This window comes from Lontra canadensis, unplaced genomic scaffold (assembly GCF_010015895.1).
Source record: "Lontra canadensis isolate GAN:19392208 unplaced genomic scaffold, GSC_riverotter_1.0 scaffold41, whole genome shotgun sequence".
NCBI classification, from domain to species: domain Eukaryota; kingdom Metazoa; phylum Chordata; class Mammalia; order Carnivora; family Mustelidae; genus Lontra; species Lontra canadensis.
The window spans coordinates 1,035,787-1,052,813 of record NW_022631035.1 but is presented as its reverse complement, the minus strand read 5'-3'; the positions used below and the strand labels follow the sequence as shown (position 1 = coordinate 1,052,813).

The 17,027-nt window shown below is 60.0% G+C and overlaps 2 protein-coding genes across 2 annotated transcripts; both read right to left on the bottom strand.

The window, feature by feature from the left end:
* Positions 1-33: 33 nt before the first annotated feature.
* ARHGDIA (Rho GDP dissociation inhibitor alpha) lies at positions 34-2,906 on the bottom strand. The gene is made up of 6 exons (XM_032870383.1): positions 2,820-2,906; positions 1,184-1,397; positions 975-1,058; positions 651-727; positions 504-567; positions 34-359 (listed from the first exon to the last, which is right to left on the bottom strand). Exons 2-6 carry the CDS (start codon positions 1,371-1,373, stop codon positions 160-162), a joined length of 615 nt encoding a protein of 204 aa, XP_032726274.1. The 5' UTR covers positions 1,374-1,397; positions 2,820-2,906; the 3' UTR covers positions 34-159.
* Positions 2,907-13,459: 10,553 nt separating this feature from the next.
* Positions 13,460-16,971, bottom strand: ALYREF (Aly/REF export factor). Its single transcript, XM_032870377.1, has 6 exons — positions 16,693-16,971; positions 16,139-16,270; positions 14,527-14,674; positions 13,851-13,914; positions 13,595-13,772; positions 13,460-13,516 (listed from the first exon to the last, which is right to left on the bottom strand). The coding sequence occupies exons 1-6, from the start codon at positions 16,927-16,929 to the stop codon at positions 13,502-13,504; spliced, it is 774 nt and encodes a 257-aa protein (XP_032726268.1). The 5' UTR covers positions 16,930-16,971; the 3' UTR covers positions 13,460-13,501.
* Between the last annotated feature and the right edge of the window lie 56 nt (positions 16,972-17,027).

The following is a 17,027-nucleotide window of genomic DNA, read 5'->3' as shown; positions in this document are numbered from 1 at the left end:
GGCCAGGAGGGAGGGGCAGGGTCGGCGGGGGATGGCGGGGGCAGACCTGTCAGCACTTTGGTGAGGGGTCGGGACGGAGAGGTGGGGCTGATGGGGGTGGGGCACGTCAGACAGGTCCGTCTGTCTGTCCGGAGGCCTGCCCGCCTCCCGGGTCAGGGCTCAGTCCTTCCATTCCTTTTTGATGGTAAGGTTCCACTCCCAGGACAGGTGGTCAGTCTTGTCGTCATCTGTGAACCGGGACTTGATGTTGTAGCTCCCTCGGGCCAGCATACCCTTGGGCGCCTCCTCCGTGGGGGTCAGAAACTCGTACTCCTCCGCCCGGGGTCCGTAGCTCCCCACCATGTAGTCGGTCTTGTCGACTGTGTGCAGGAAACGGGCAATCACCAAGGCTGCCCGACCCTACCCAGGGCCGAGGGCACACACTGTCTTCTCTCTCCCCATCCTGATCCCAGGGCCCCCATGCAGCTACCCCATCTTGGGGCAGGGCTCCACCCCCCACTCACTCTTGACGCCTTTCCTATACGTGTGTTGGATGTACTTCATGCCAGACACGATCTCTCGGTTCACCTGCAGGGAGAGAAGCCGGGCAAAGCTCGGCGAGGCTCTCCAGGCCCATGGCCCCCCAGCACCTCCCACAGCCCCTGCCTTACTCGGAAAGAGATTTTTATCCGGTATTCCACGCCCTCCTTCAGTACAAAGGACTGCCTCCTGAAGCCCTCCAGATCGCCTGTGCCCAAGAAAAGATTGTACTAGAAGGCTCAGCTGCAGGAAGGGGCACGACACTCCCTCGGCGCCCACCCTGACCCACATAGCCCCAGGCGGCCCCACCCAGGACCCCCAGCCCCTCCAAAGCCGCGCTGCAGACTTCCAGGCTGCGCTTCTCACGCCCCCCACAAGAGGGCACGCTCGTGCTGAGAAAGTACTTGCAGAGGAACCAGCGCGCTGCCAGAGGCCAGGGACCTCGGGCCACTTACCTGTCAGGTCCAGCTCCAGGGGGCCTGGGGCCGTGCTGCACACCAGGGTCAGGCGGGTCACGACAACGTTGGGGACGTTGGGGTCTGTGGATGAGAGCAGGTTAGAGCTCTACCCCAGCCCTACCTTGCCGCTGGTGGGGGGAGGGGCGGCTGGCAGCAGGAACCCCCAGTGACAGGTGTCCCTCCTGGTGCCGCCCCAGCCCACTTACCAGCAGACACAGCCACGCGGCCCAACAGGGCTTCCTTGTACTTGCGCAGACTCTCGTCATCCTTGTCCAGCTCCTGGATCTCCTGGATGCTCTTCTGGGCGGGGGGCTTGTAGTTGACCGAGTGCTCGTCCTCCTCGTTCTCCGCGGCGATCTGCGCTAGCTGCTCAGCGGTGGGCTCCTGCTCCGCCATGCTCCCCAGCTGGGTCTGCGACACCTGTGGGGCAGACAGAGTTGCCGCGGCCCGAAGGCACGCAGTGTCTGCCCGTCCGGCCTCTCTGCTGGACGGCCGGCCCTCGGCGAGTAACCGCCCCGTGCCTGGGCCCCAGGCAGGCATGCCTTTTGGAGGAAAGCAACTGCAGACAGAGCTTTGCAGAAGTCCCGAACACAGACTCCTGAAGCCCAGAGAAGGCCACACTCCGTGCCCTGCCCACCTTGCGGACCCCTGGAAGCCTGGGTAGAGCATCCAGAACTACGGAGGCCCTCCAGCGTGCTCCCCAGGAAGATGGGGCACACCCCCCCACAGCTGGGCGAGGAGCCAGCACCCCCGCCCGACTGGCAGGGCGGGGCCACCTCTTAAATCCTGCCCAAATCCTGCCCTTCTTGCAAAGCTGCCCAGACCCTCTTCCTAAGGAAACCTCCTCCTGGGTCTCCCTGACCAAACACACTCCTTGGGTTCTGTCCGAACAGGGGAGTGTGACCCCGTCCTGCAAGTGCAGGGTTCTCCTGGAGCTCAGACGACCGGCCGGTCGAGAGCCACAGGCGGGTCCCAGGCCGGCACAAGGAACCCCAACCATCTGCCAGCCTTCTCCCCAACTGTGAGGACGTGTGATCTGCAACGTGGGAAAGCTGCAGTGCTGCAAGGTCTCGGGGTCCCTTCCGGGATCCTGGCTCAGAAGAGTTTGGGGCAGCGCTGCGGAGCGCACAGCAGCGCAGGGAGCAGCCCCTGGGCTCCCCAGGACTAAGGATCCCCACCGCGCCCGCCAGAACGGCTGAGGAACAGGCGAGGCCCACTCCGACCCTCGCGCCGCACGGGAAGTGGGCCAGAGCGCAGTCCACGCTGGCCCTCGGCCGGCCCCGGAAGGGCCGCCGAGCCTGTCCCCCGGGACCGCGCCGGCAGCCTGGAGCCGCCCGGCGCCGGACCTCACAAAGGGCCGCCGGGAGCCCCGAGCCGGCCGGCCGCCACAGGTGGGGTGGGGCGCGCCCGCCTTTCCGGGCCTCCCGGCCGCTTCCTCTGGAATTCCTCCCGAAGGCTCACGCCCTGACGCCACCCAAGTGTGGCCGCAGGCGACGGGCTCCCGCAAGCGCGCCGGCCGCGGCCCACACTTCCTTCCGCAGGGCTCCGCAATCTGGGCGGGCGCGCGGGCTGCGGTGCTCGGAGGGCCACGCCGCTCGGGCCGGCCGCCGCGCCCGCGTCCCCGGGGAGAGGGGCGCCAGGCCTGTGCCCGGCCGGCGCGCAGCGGCACGGGCGGGGGCGCCGCGGGGCGCGGGCGGCGGTCCCGGAGGAGGCCCGCGCCGACCCCCGGCGAGCGGCGCGAACAAAGGCGCGGCGCCCCCAGCCCCGCGGCGCCCCCGCCCGGGACCCGCCCCGCCTCGCCCCCGCCGCACCCTGCCCGCCGCCGCCGCCGCCGCCGCTCACCGGAGGCTCGACCGCGCCGCTCTCGCGCTCCCTCCCGCACGGAATGACGAACGTCGCGGCCCCGCCCGCGCGCTCCCGGTCGGCCACTTCCGGGGTCACGCGACTTCCGCTCGCGCCGGGCGGCCGCCGTGGGGCGCATGCGCGCGCGCGGGCTGCCGGGAGCGCGCCGCCACCATCTTGTGGAGCCGGCCTCGTGGGCGCGTCCCGCGAGGTCCGGGCCGGGTTGGGGTTTGGCGCGCTTTGCTGCGGGTGATTTTTGTTGGTCCCGGGCGTCCTCGGGGCTCGGCCGCCAGCCCGGGGCACGAGGCAGTTTCACGGCCTCGCGTGCGCCCCCCCGTACATCGTGATCCGTCCCCGAGGTGCCCCAGCGCGGGTCTGTGAAGCGCGGGGACTGGCGGCCTGTGTCGTCCGACTGCCCACGGGCCGCCCTGGGGTCCCAGCGCCGCTGGAGGGGAGCCTGTTCCCGGCGCGGGTGGCCCGGTCTCTCCGTCCGCTGTTTCTCGCGCACGCGAGAGGAGCGCCTGGGCTGTCGGCAGCGGCTGTCGGCTGGGGTCCGACGTGTGCCGCGCGCAGACCCGGAGACGCTGTATAGTGGCCGCAGACCCCCAGTTCCCGGGACCCGGCAGGTCCCCGCAGACCCCCAGTTCCCGGGACCTAGCAGGGCCTGGGGCGCCTGCCCACCTGCGCCGCTGCCCTCGGCCTCCACCATCCCTGGCCCCCGCCCGGCCCCTCATGTGGATGGGGGCATTTTCTACCACAAACAATGCAAAATAGGAACGTGGCTATCTTTTAAACACGTTTAAATATTTGAGGAATACTTGGCGGATTCTGTGTAACTTAGGGGTCGCGCGGTCAGCTTTCTGTGCGGAGCCTTTCGAGGGCGGCGGTTCGGTGGGTTGCTTGCGAGGCTTCCTGTCGTCGAAGTCCGGAGCCCACAGCCCACTGTCCTGCATTGCCCAGCTGTAGGTAGAGGAAAACTCTGCTTTCAGATAACCCAAGTGCTTTTATTTATTTTTTATTTTTATTTACCTTTTAAGATTTTGTTTGTTCATTAGAGAGAGAGCACAGGCCTGGGGGCGGGGGCAGCAGAGGGAACGGAAGAAGGCTCTGGGCTGAGCAGGGAGCCTGACCAGGATGCCCGGGTCATGACCTGAGTGGACAGCAGCTGCTTGATGGAGTGAAGTCACCCAGGTGCCCCGCCCCCACCAAGAGCTTTTAAGAAACAAAACAAAAAGCAAAAAATTCCTATTGTAGGAAATTTCAGACATACACTTTGTCAGGGATCTGTTACTGTGTAAAAACACGTTGGCGCATTTAGCAGCTTAAAACAAGAGTTACTCTGCTGTTCCTGGGGGCAGGGCGGGGCGAGGCTGTTGGTCGGGCTCCAGGTCTCCTGAGGCTGCCGTAAGCAGCGGCCAGAGCAGATCCTAACATCTGTGGGAATTCCAAGCCCTTGCCAACGCGGTGAGCAGAATGCTCCGTCCTTGTGGGCCAGAGGGTTTACTGCCTGCCACCTGCCACTGCCGGCCCCTGCAGAGGACTGCTTGCAGCAGGGCCACTGGCTTCTCCCAGGAGGCCTCGGAGAGACAGTGGACGCGGAACAAGAGCCAGCAGAGCAGCAAGCAGCGTCTCTAATAACGTCCGTCTCAGGAGGAAGGTCGCTTCTGCACTCTTCCGGCCTCACAGACCTGCCCTAGTATAGCGTGGGAGGGGACCACAGGGCTGAGAGTACCAGCAGGCAAGGCCGTGGGGCCTGCCTTGGAGGTGGCCCCCAACATGCACCCGAGGAGAGAGAAGGGTATGACGAGCCCAGGGTACCTGCCGTCGAGCCTCCACAGTTAGCCTGGGGCCCGGCTTGTTCCCCCACGCCGGCTGCTGGTTGGAAGCAAACCTCAGAGGTTATTTCCACCGTGAATATTTCAGCACATATTTATTTCAAAGGAAGGGAATCCTTTCTGGGGAGAAGCAGCAGTCACAGCCCCAGTATCTGCCCTGTTCACGAATCTACCACTGTGTAAGGAACCACCCAAAGTGAAGGGGCTTGGAGCTGTGATTCACAGCTCTCTCCGCTATTCTGTGGGCTAGGTGAGCTCCGCTGGGGCCCTCCTGCCGCTGCCGTCAGATCAGGTCCACGCCGGGGCCCCATCGGGTTGCGCTCAGCAGAGGCTCCCGGCCCCAGGCCCTTCCACGAGACTCCTGTGGGATTTGGGCCGCTGGATCCAAGAGCAGATGTTCTGAGAGGCCTGTTCCCAATCTCCGGGTGAACCCACGGGGGCTTCCAGAGACCAGACTCCTGCTGCTTTTCATGGGTCAAGCAACTGGAGCCAGCGCAGGTGTAAGGGCTGGGAGTCAGATCCCACCCTCTCAGTGGGAAGAAAAGTGAAGACTGTGTCCTTCTAATAGGACCAAATGACGCACGTTCCTCTCCGGTTAACACGCTGCCTGACAAGACCCCCGAAAGTCTTCACTTTGGCGTCAGCTCAGGGCGCAGGTGAGAGTGAGGCTGTGGTGTGACTTATCTTAATTTGGAAATTGGGGCTCAGGACCCAGAAGCCTTGCCCCGCAGCACCAGATAAACCATCCCATCTCAGTCCCTGACCTGCATAACCTGTGAGTGTGATAGAAAATGATGTTTGTGGGGCGCCTGGGTGGCTCAGTGGGTTAAAGCCTCTGCCTTTGGCTCAGGGCATGATCCCAGGGTCCTGGGATCGAGCCCCGTATCGGGCTTTCTGCTCAACAGGGAGCCTGCTTCTCCCCTCCTCTCTCTGCCTGCCTCTCTGCCTGCTTGTGATCTCTGTCAAATAAATAAATAAAATTAAAAAAAAATACTATACCTACCAAAGTTAACAATGCTTTCTTAGTATCAACAAATGTTAAGTGTTCAATTTTTCCATCCCAAAACTTTTTTTTTTTTTTTTTTTTTAGATTTTATTTAGGGACGCCTGGGTGGCTCAGTTGTTAGGCGTCTGCCTTCGGCTTGGGTCATGATCCTAGGGTCCTGGGATCGAGCCCTGCATGGGGCTTCCTGCTCAGCTTCTCCCTGTGCCTGACACTCCTGCCGCTTTGTGCTCTCTCTTGCGCTCTGTCAGATAAATAAATACAATCTTAAAAAAACGAAACCAAAAACAACTCTTGTTCAAGCTGGCCTGTCCACATCAGGATCGAGACGGGGTCAACACGGTGCACTTGGGCAGTGTGTGGCTAAAGTGTTTTTTCTCATGCACCTGTCTGAAACCAGCCAGATGTCCCACAGTTCAATTAAATTCTGGCACTTGCTGGAGGTAGCCCAGACCTGCAAGTTGAGGGCTCAGTCCCACGAGGCTCCCCCTACTTCAGATGCCAGATGTGGGTCAGGTCTGCAGGCTGCCCATGGTTTTGCTGGCCAATTATAAACACAAGGGGATCCTTTCCGGGGAAAGCAACAGCCACAGCGCCATTATCTGCCCTGTTCAGGTATCTACCACTGTGTAAGGAAACACCCAGAGTGGAGGGGCTTGACCACTCCTCAGGTTTGAAAACTTGCTAAATCAAGTCACAGAACTTGGGAAAATGCTTTACTTACAATGACTGGTTTATGATAAAGGATGCAACACAAGAATGGCCAATGACCAGAGATGTCTCTGATGAGGCATGGGGTCAGGGGCTGTAACTTCCTTGCCTTTCTCCAGGTGCACCACCCTCCCAGCACCTCCAAGGGTTCACCAACCCAGAAGCCAAACTCCATCATTTAGGGGTTTTTATGGAGGTGTCATTAAAAAAAGCACAACTGATTAAATCATCAGCCATTGATGATGAACTCAGTTTCCAGCCCTGCTCCCCTCCCCAGAGGTTGGGGTGGGATGGGGCGGAACGTCCCACTCCTCTAATCACGGCTTGGTCTTTCTGGTGACCGGCCCCCACCCTGGAACTATCCAGGGGCCCCAAAAGTCATCTCATCAGCACAGACCCTTGTGTAGTTGGTTGAAAGTTTTTATTTTATTTTTTACTTTTTTTTTTTTTGAAGCTTTTATTTATTTATTTGACTGAGAGAGAGACACCACAAGTAGGCAGAGCAGCAGGCAGAGAGAGAGGGAAGCAGGCTCCCCGCGGAGCCCAGAGCTTGCGAATAACAAAACCTATTCCAGTTGCTCCGGAAACTCCCACGGACTTAAATCCCGGTCTCCTGTCTCGGTGAGAGGAGCTGGGGGCTCCAAGGCAAGTGCCACAAAGTTAGAAGCTAAGAAGATGACCCGCGATGTCAAAGGTGACAGGAGGACCTGTCATAGGTTCCTGATGGAACAAAATAACAGCTACCAGATTATGACTCATAGGACCAAATAAATATCCTTGAGTTTATGCTGATATAAATATCCAAACAAATGGTTAGAAATGGTTGTTCTTAGGAAGGGATTCCAACTGAAGGGTGGGCACCTGGGGGCTCAGGTCATATCCTGCGGTCCTGGTCCAGGCACACGTCAGGCTCCCCGCTCAGCGGGAGGCCTGCTTCTCCCTCTGCCTCTGCTGCCCCCCCTACTTGTGCTCTCTCTCTCAAATGAATGAATAAAATCTTTTAGAATGAAAGTTGAAGGAATGAGGGGAAGGTAAAGACCCACCATCAGACAGCACCAGGACAATGTTTGCATGATGCAGAGCCTCGAGACACAGGGATGCACTTCCCCTCGCAGTGTCTCCATCAGGTAACTGTGGGTCACAACGTGGAGTGGTGACTGGACCATAGAGACCCAGGCAGCTCCCACCTGAACCAAGTGAGCAAGGCTGCCTCACCGAGAGCCAACCAGACTGCTGTCCTGTACCCCACAGGGTGTGCTGAGTGGGCACAGCCCGTTAGCAGGAAAGCACAACCCTGGTCTATTCATAAGGAAGTGAGACAATGCCCTACAGCATCAACCTTCAGAAGGGTCACGGGCAGGAAAGATAAGGAAAGGCTGAAGCACTCCCCGTCTGAGAGGGCTACAGATGCCGAGAGGTCTGCGGCCTGGGTCCTCCTTTCCATGTGGGTGGGAAGAGCACACAGGACACTGGCTGTCCGGACAGCCGGCTAAATCGAATCGGGTCTGCAGTTCGGAGAAGGGCATTTTGTCATAGTCAGTGTCTGATCATGTAAAAGAGCATCCTTGTGATTTTTGGTTTGCTTTGGTTTTTAAGAGAAGGTGTGGGGGAGGCGTCCAGAGGCTGCAGTGGAGGCTCTGCTGAGCCCAGAGCCCTACACGAGGCTGGATCTCACCACCTGAGAGTGTGACCCCAGCCGGAACCAAGAGTCGGACACTTAACTGACAGAGGCACCCGGACGCCCCAAGAATATCCTTGTTTTTATTTTTTTTTTTAAGATTTTTATCTATTTATTTGACAGACAGAGATCACAAGGAGGCAGAGAGGCAGGCAGAGAGAGAGGGAAACAGGCTTCCTGCTGAGCAGAGAGCCCGATGTGGGGCTCGATCCCAGGACCCCGAGATCATGACCTGAACGAAAGGCAGAGGCTTAACCCACTGAGCCACCCAGGCGCCCCCCAAAGATCCTGTTTGTAAAGAAACGCACACAGAAGGGTTTGGGTAAAGTGGCCGCACACTGCACTCCGTCTCCATCAGTTCCGCTTAAAAAAGTGGAACGCCAGCATCTGGGAGTCTGGTGAGAAACCACGGGAACTCCTTGTACTATTCTCACTTCTTTCCTATAAATCTGAACATCAAAACTACAAAATAACAGCTAAGGACCTTCACAGTTAAACAGAGAAACCGGCGGCCGCCAACGGAATGACAAGGCTGGGACCGACAGACACAGGCGCCGCTGGGAGTCGGCTTCTGCAACTCACGGAGCGCAGGCCCCGGGGAGGGAGAGCCGACTCTTGTCTTCGCGCAGCCGGAGTGCAACATTCATCCCATCCAACAAAGTCGACCGTTCAAATGCACGGCTGGGCGTGGTATGTGTGGGTCACAGGACGCTCCCGCCGCCATCCGGCACCCAGGGAGGCGCGTCAAAACCCGTGAGAACTGCTATTCAATCCAGACTCTTCTTTCTTTCTTTTTTAAGGATAAGGATGATAAAGAAAAAAAATGCAGGCGAAACCACAGGGAGATACCTCTTTGCACCAGATGATGGCTGAGGTAGGTGGACAGGGCACACTGGCAACCTTGTGCCGGCCCGAGAGGGTGCTGGAGGGCGCAGCTGCCCGCCGACCCCAACTCCCATCCTAGAGGCACATGTTCTAGAAGACCGTGTGCACACTCCCAGCCTCCCGCGCCCGAAGCAGCTCAAGTGCAGGCCCACCGCGCAGCGCAGAAACAAAGCGTCAGTCCTCGCCGGGTTCTGGCAAGACAGTGAAGTGTGAATTTCATGCTAGTGAGCGGGTCTACTTGGAAAGCACGACGCCAAGTGAGAGAACCAGAGACAGAGGGTCACGCATGTATGATTGCCTTTATATGCCATGTCCCAGACCGGCGTGTGCCGGGACAAGGGGAGGAGTAGGGAGACACTGCTAGTGGAGTTTCTTTTTGGGGCGATGAAAATATTCTGGAACTTGAATGAGCTGTTGGACTGTGACCCTGTGATGTGGTAAAGTCACTGTAAAATTAAAATTCTACCTTCCAAATGGGTCAACTTTACGGTATGTCAATTCTATCTCACTAAAGCTGTCGTTTAAGAAAAGCCCAGTAGGAGCATCCTGGTGGCTCAGTGGAGAGCATGTGACTCTCGATCTCAGGGTTGTGAGTTCGAGCCCCATTGAAGGGTAGAAGGGACTAAAAAAATAATAAAAATAAAAAGTACAATAAATAGGGGCGCCTGGGTGGCTCAATGGGTTAAGCCTCTACTTTCGGCTCGGGTCATGGTCCCAGGGTCCTGGGATCCAGCCCCACATGGGGCTCTCCACTCAGTGCGGGGAGCCTGCTTCCCCCTCTCTCTCTGCCTGTCTCTCTGCCTACTTGTGATCTCTGTCTGTCAAATAAATAAATAATCTTAAAAATAAAAAATATGTAACTAGAACGCCTGCAGAACCTGGGTCTGGAGAGCACTGGGAGGCGGTTCTGTTTGTACCGTCACCCTCTGTGCTGACTGAATGTGTTAAGCTTTTTTTCTTTTTTTTTTTTTTAAGATTTTATTTACTTGACAGAGAGCGAGAGTGCACAAGCAAGGGGAGAGGCAGAGGGGGAAGCAGGCTCCCGGCTGAGCAGGGAGCCCAATGTAGGACTCCATCCCAGGACCCTGGGATCATGACCTGAGCCGAAGGCAGACATTTCACCGACTGGGCCACCCAGGCGCCCCTATTTTTAAAGTGACCTCTACCTCCAACATAGGGCTCAAATCCATGACCCCAAGATCAAAAGTCACACACTCCGTCAGTGGCTCCGGCCGGGCACCGATATCCTGTGTTCACCCCCAGGCCAGTCTATCCCCCATCGGAGCAGCTGTCTGAGGGTAGGGATTTGTCTTGTGCTCGCTGCTGTGTCCCTGGCTCGTGAGGACGGTGCTTGCCATACGAGTAAATAAGCTTTCTTTAAACTCAAAAATAGAAAGATCAGTTGACCAGGTTTCCGGGAGGATAAATGAGATCTGCACGGAAAGCCCGGCGGTGAGGGAGGCCCAGGCCCTCCACAGCTGTTTCTCGATGTCTGCAGCCCCGACTGGAGAGCGGCGCCGAGTCTGCGTTCCCACGGTTAACTTCTATCGTAGGTGTGAGACTGCATCACGATTTCTCACTTTTGATTCCTCTGTCAGGCTCACAGCTCCCTGAAGAACCAAACGCCTCACCCCGCAGACGCGTGCGGACACACAGAGGTGAGAGGGCCCCGAAGGACGTCGGCGAAGGGCCGCCTGTTTCCTGCAGTCCGCAAGCAGAGAGGCCTGCCGCTTGTTCCAGAACGCTCGGTAACACATATCTTTGCTCAACTAACCAAGAGCCTCGGACACGCCAGCAGCTGGCCGGCTCCTCGCCGCACGGGCCATCTGAGGACAGGTCCGGCCCAGCCGCTCTGAGTCCTGCAGCCAGTCCGCCGTGCCTCCCGGGGCCGACCTCCTGCTCAACGCGCAGAGCAACTGAGACAGGCCAAGCAGATCCCGCACCCATTTCTGGGCCCAGCACTGAGCTTCTGTGTGGACCGCCGGCCATGAAGAGAGCCGGTCAGCATCCACATCCGGGCTAAGGGGCGGCCAGTCCAGCCGGGTGGCTCTGAGGGGCACTGGCCAATGGCAGTTCAGCGTCTGAGCAAAAAATGTGCGGGAGAAAAACATGTAAAACCCCCAAGTTTTATTTCATCTTTCACTCATTTAACTGGTATTTTGCGGGATGAAGAGTGCTGGCCGTTGCAGGGACACCTGGCACTGTCCGTTCGGTGACCAATTCCCCAGCTTGCCTTATCACGGGTGCCATCTCTGCACACAGCACCCCCTTCCCCTCTCAGGAGCATCCCTGTATAGACAGTTACAGGCTCCTCCAAATCTTGGAAGTAAAACGAGGTTTCCTGGGGCGCCTGGGTGGCTCACTGGTTGGGCGTCTGCCTTCGGCTCACGTCATGCTCCCAGGGTCCTGGGATGGAGCCCCACACTGGGCTCCCTGATCAGCGGGGAGCCTGCTTCTCCCTCTGCCACTACCCCTGCTTGCGTTCCTTCTCCTGCTGTCAAATAAATAAAATCTTAAAAAAAAGTAAAATGAGGTTCTCCGTCCCACACATGAAGAAGTCAAGGCTCAAAGCAATCGAGGCTGCTCCCAGCCTGTGCGGACACACGCAGCACCCGCCCCCTCGGACTCGCCAAATTTCAGGGTCTTCTTATTCACTCACCCTTCCCCACCCCACTGTCTCCCCAGCTCCTGCAATGTCATCCCCTCCAGTTTCTCCTGTCACCTTCCTGGGTCACACCACTGGCCACTGCTTTGCTAGTGTCTGCCTGTCACCAGCTGCTAAACTGGCAACGTCCAGCTCCCAACGCTCGTGGGACGCGGGTCGGCGTCTCTCCTGCCTCCTAGATCCCGCCCTGAGCGCCGCCCCTTCCCCTACTTTCCTCTTGTGCCTTTCTCTCCACACACAGCACCTTCAGTCACGGCTCCGGTGCCTCTGAGCCACCACCCCCTGCCTCCCTATCCCAGTGGCCAGCAGCAGCAGCACCTGTGGCCTCTGGCCCAGGCCACTTTCCCCCTCCAGCAGGGGGCCCACCACCTCTCCGACAGCCTGACAGCTGTCTCCCTACCCAGCACGGGGCTGCTCCGCGGACACACCTCCCAGGGCCCTGCTGTGCCTGGGTCACGTGACCTCGATCCCATCCCGCCCTCGTGGCCACAGCAGCCAAGGTCAGGCACGTGCCAATCCCTCCCTATGACACTGGGCTCCTCCGCGGCTGAGCAGGGTCGTTGTCAGTCGCCTTTCCGTCCAGTGCCTGGTATGGGCAGGCCGTTCAAGTGGCAGCTGCTGGCTCCGTAGCAACAGCGCCAGGACTGGCAGTTCAAGGCACCACGGCCAACGTGCACGTCAACCCCGGAGCCGACTGAGCTACAGGGCGCACCCTGGCCGGTCCTTCCACTGCCACACCATCCCTCCCTGCCACGCAGCTCTGCGCTCCGCAGCCCCCTGCCTCCCCGGGGCTCTCCTCTCCGTGGAGGCCACTGCCCTCCAAGCGCCTGCTGCACCCGGAACTGTGCTCGGGGGCCGCAGAGCGGGGGCCCTTAGGTCTCACTGGCTTCCAGACACAACTGCGCCCTGGGCACCGCCTCCAGAGAGGGCGGGGAACCCTGAGGACCGCAGCGTGGTCTCCCTACCCGGCCTCCCAGGACGGGGATCTCAGCCTCTTCCGAGCAGCATGGCCGGGCACGGGAGCAGAGGCAAGTGGCCAAGCGACATCGCCGGCCTGCTCTCTTCTGTCCCAGAGGGGGTGCAGGTGGGGCACCTGCCGGCCCTCCCTTCCAGATCTGTGTGCGTCAAACTCGCCTCTGCCACAGCCCCCCTAGCGTTTCACCCAGGACACAATTAAGGGCGCACTTTCTGGCTTGCTCCTGCTTTGATGTGAGAGAAAAACAGCGAAGGGTTATGGTGCAAAGTCAGAACAGCTGATCCATGCTTCTGACAAGCAGAACTCCAGGAGGAGGGGCACAGCCTGGCCTGGTCATGTGAAGTCTGGCAACAACATGGCGTCCCTGGGCCCCTCACGTCACACTGCAGGCAGTGGTGGTGGCTGTTCCCACGTCCTCCCGCCCACCCGATGGGAAAGGACGGAGCTAGGGCCGCAGAGCAGAGACGGGAAGCAGCAGTCGCCCTCCGGGAGCACTGACTCCCGGGGCCTGACGGGGCTGCTCCCTGCGTGCTCAGTCAGGCCCAAGGAAGGACTGCGACGGGGACGAGTCACATGGCTCCAGTTCCACACACATCTCTGTTTTATTATGGCAAAGGTGAAAACACCACCTTCCCACAACGCCAACCGGTAACATTTATCCCAAAAATAACTCAGTACAAAACACGGCTGTTTCAGATTTAAAAAACAAAAACAAAAACAAAAAAACAGAAAAACCCAAAACAAAACAAAACAAAAAAAGGAAAGAAAAAAAACAAAAAACAAAAACCTTTACATGAGTTTTTAAATCCTATTTTAAAACATAAAAGAAACAAATCCATCATTGGCCGCATAGCCCCAGTCCACCGCCCCCTCCCAGCCAGGGACACGGAGACGTCTGGGTCCTGCTCCACGCCAGGATCTGCCGTGCTTTAGCTGGTGTCCATCTGAAACACACGCAAGTGCTCGCTCAGCGGCCGCCCCCTGCCCCCCGCACCACCCCCCACCCCCGGCCCAGGACTTACTCTCGCATTATAAGCGTCCAGCTGGGCGTCCAGCTCCTCTGCAGAAAGCTGCTGCTTTGAACTCCGGCCAGTGCCTCTGCCCCTGCCCCGGCTTCCTCCGCGGGTGCCTCTCCGGGTGCCGCCGCCGCCACCAAAACCCCCAGAGCCGCGGTTTCTGGTCATCCCGCCTCTGTTCACACTAGCGAGGAAGAGGGAATCACTCTCCGGACGCGGAAAGGCCTGCGGGCCCACGCGGCGCCCCGGCCCTGGCGCTCACCTCTGTGCGGGTCTCCGCTGCGTGTCAATCTGTGACGTGACCAGCTGGATGTTCATGGGGCGGCCTGCGGCAGAGAATACAAGAGGCGCCCCGGTTAGAGGGCCCTGAGACGCGCCGACGGGCGCCACGGCCTGGTCTCCATGCAAGCACCGGCAAGGGGCTGTGTGTGTCTCCGGTGTTCCTGACAAGGGGAGCGGCCGAGCGATACTGGCGGGAGAACGAGGGGCTGCCAGGGACAACCCCACCAAGAACCGCCTCCTCGCTCCTTCTCAGTCCAGGTGACGTGGGTGTCTGGTCAGGTGTCCGGGGCGCTCGTGGGTGGAAAGGTGTGGGTGGCCTGACGGAAGAAGAACCGGTACCTTTGTCTTTACGACTACAGCCCCGCACTCGGAGCCGTACTATGGCGGTTCTGAGAAGGCTTCACAGAAGTGAGTCTTCCGGAAGGAGCTGAAGGAGGGGAGGGATGTAGCTCGCTGGATGGGGGTTCACAAGAGGTTGGTCCCGATGTGTGGGGCAGCATGAGAGGTGGCAGAATGGAAGAGAGAGACAAAGGGGCGAATGCAAAGTGTCCTCGGCCACAGGGGGAAGGCATACTCCTGCACGGACAGCTGCCAGCCCCAGACCGCACAAACGAGACGCAGCCCTGCCATCATCCTGGGTCCAACCGCAGACGCACCATCCAGGGGGACCCCGTTGTATTGCTTCATAGCTTTCAGGGCGTCTGCCTTCCGTTCAAAGTGCACGTCGGCGGTTCCTAAACTGCGCCCGGAGCGGTCATAGTGGACAGCCGCCTTCTTCAGGGTCCCGAATTCAGCGAAGAGCTCCTGGAGGCCGGGAAAAGCAGCTGTCAGCCAAGTGGCTTCCCTTCAGGTGGCCCAGGGCACTCCCCGGGCATGTGAGCTGCTCTGGGGTCATTTCCCTGGGTGGCAGACACGTGGGGGGGCAGGGCAGTGGTAGGGGAAGGGAGGGGCAGACGGGACAGCAACTTCCCGGAGCAGCTGGGCCTGAGGGCTCCTGCCAGCACGGGGACCTTACATCTGTCCCAGGATGCAGGTAAAGGACCACAGAGCCCACCAGTGAAGGGAACAAGATTAAGTCGCTATCTTCTTCAACAGAGGAAAACTGACAACACACCCAAGGACTGTGCCAAGAAACAGCAAAGGCCAAGATCACAGAGCAAGGGATGCTATCCGACATGTGGACATGTGGACCAGCTCACAGGGCCGGTTGATTCGGGAGCCCTGACCCAGCCCCTCCCCCAGGGCAGATTCTGGCTCACCTTTCCCTCTCCTCCTACTCAAGCCTGCCGCAAAGGCTGAAGTCAAGCGTTGCCATGGAAACTGCCCTGACCTCAGGCAGGCTGGGAGTTGGAGAGGGAACCCAGAGTGTGGGGCTACTCCGGCCGCAGGCACACAGCGGGAAGTGGAGTTCACCAAAAGCGGTTTCCAGTGGATGCCAGAAACCACCTTAAAAAAAGTGTTGAGACACCGTGAGTGCTCACCGGCCTTGCTCTGTCCTCCCACGGTAGTCAAACAAACAGCTGGGCTCCGGGAAACTGAACCCAGGAAGGCCCAGCACCCTGACCCAGCCATCTCTGGGACTGATCCCCAAGATGTCTTTACTTAATCAGAAAACAAGTAAATATGCCTTTAAAATCTACATGCCTTTGAAATTCAAACAAAAAACTCAAAGAACAAAAATAAAAAGTCCCCCAAAAAACAGAAAACAAAACAAAACAACAAAAAAAGAAAACAAAGAAAAGAAGAAGCTTCAAGCAAAGCTGAGTCTGAGAATCATGCCACTGAAAAGACCAGGGGAAGAACAAGGCCCAAGTCCCATAAGACCCGAGCTGGGGCTCGAGGCACAGCGAGCCCCCTTCTGCGCTCTGCACACTGACTTCCACAGAAGATCCTTCTCCTCCCAACGACATTAGAACCAGGAGGAAATAAACAAAACGGACGCCCTAGGTGCGGCCCGACCCAGTGAAGGCGCCCACTAGGCTGGTCTTCCCCGCTGGGAACTGACCGCCCCGGCAGAGCGTCTTCGTGTGCAGGCGCATCCGCGGAGCAGCCGCTCCCCACGTTCAGCTGGGGCCGGCCTCCCCACACGCTGAGCTGCATGGCGGACTGGCACCTGCGGCCCAGCCTCTGCTCCGCACTCCTGCACCCCTCAGAGGGGCCGGGGCTAGCCCTGCGGCCCCGAAGGGCTCACTGTCCTCAGCCGGGCACATCCCAAACAGGACCAATTCGGCGAGGGCAACTGCTCACCGCGACACTCCCGCCCCTCACCTGAATGTCAGCGTCGGACACTCCGAAATCCAGGTTGGACACCAGCAGTTTCCCCCCAGTCTCGACGCCTGCGCCGCCCCCGAAGCCGCTGTCGAACAGGTCATGCTGCCACTTGTCCGGAAGCTGTTTCGGCTGGAGGAGAGACGCGAGAACACACACCGACCGTGAGCGTCTCTCCGGGGCTCTCGCCCTCCCGGGCAGGGCGGCGCACGGTCCGCGCGGAGACCCGCAGCTCGCCCCTTCCCGCCCACGCCGCGGCAGGCCGCCGCCGACCCGGAGGGACCCCACGCTCCCGCGGCTCCGCGGCCCCCTTCGACCAACTTCCCGCCGCCCGCGCGGCCGCGCCCAGCGTCCGCTCGGCCGCCGCCGCCACGAGGCCCGGCGCCCAGCCGAGACAAAGGCCGGAGGATCTCCGCCTCCCGGGCCCGGGCCCGCGCGACCTCCGCGCCCGGCCGGCGCGCGCGCCCACCGGCCCGACGCGGCCTGCCGTGCTCCCCGCCGCGCGCCGCCCGACCGGCCCGCTCCCTGCCGCGGGCCGCCGCCGCCTCACTCACCCTGCTGTAGGGCGCCGGCCGGTTCCTGCCGCCGCCGCCTGCCGCGCCGCGGGCGATGGCCGGCCGGTTCCGGATGGGCCCGCCGCCTCGGTTCACTCGCGCGGCGGCCTGCGCCCCGCCGCCACGGCCGCCCTGGGAACCGGCCCTGCCGCGGCCCCGGCCTCCGCCGCGGCCACCTCGCTGGCTCCGGTTCAGCTTAATGATGTCGTCCAAAGACATGTCCATTTTGTCGGCCATGGCGGGCGCGGAATCGGCCTTGGCTCGAGCCCGCGCGTCAGCACGCCGGCGCGTCACTTCCGGGGCCGCGCGGTGTCTTCCGGTGCCGAGGCCTTGGA

Excerpts from the sequence above, each read along its gene's own strand:
- ARHGDIA (XM_032870383.1), bottom strand. The coding sequence starts at position 1,373 with ATGGCGGAGCAGGAGCCCACCGCTGAGCAGCTAGCGCAGATCGCCGCG. Across the intron at positions 1,059-1,183 it reads CCGCGTGGCTGTGTCTGCTG|ACCCCAACGTCCCCAACGTT; the intron begins GTAAGTGGGCTG and ends TCTCATCCACAG. Across the intron at positions 568-650 it reads GGATAAAAATCTCTTTCCGA|GTGAACCGAGAGATCGTGTC; the intron begins GTAAGGCAGGGG and ends CTCTCCCTGCAG.
- ALYREF (XM_032870377.1), bottom strand. The coding sequence starts at position 16,929 with ATGGCCGACAAAATGGACATGTCTTTGGACGACATCATTAAGCTGAAC. Across the intron at positions 13,915-14,526 it reads CAACGGGGTCCCCCTGGATG|GCCGCCCCATGAACATCCAG; the intron begins GTGCGTCTGCGG and ends TCTCTGCCGCAG. Across the intron at positions 13,773-13,850 it reads CAGCGGAGACCCGCACAGAG|TGTGAACAGAGGCGGGATGA; the intron begins GTGAGCGCCAGG and ends CTTCCTCGCTAG.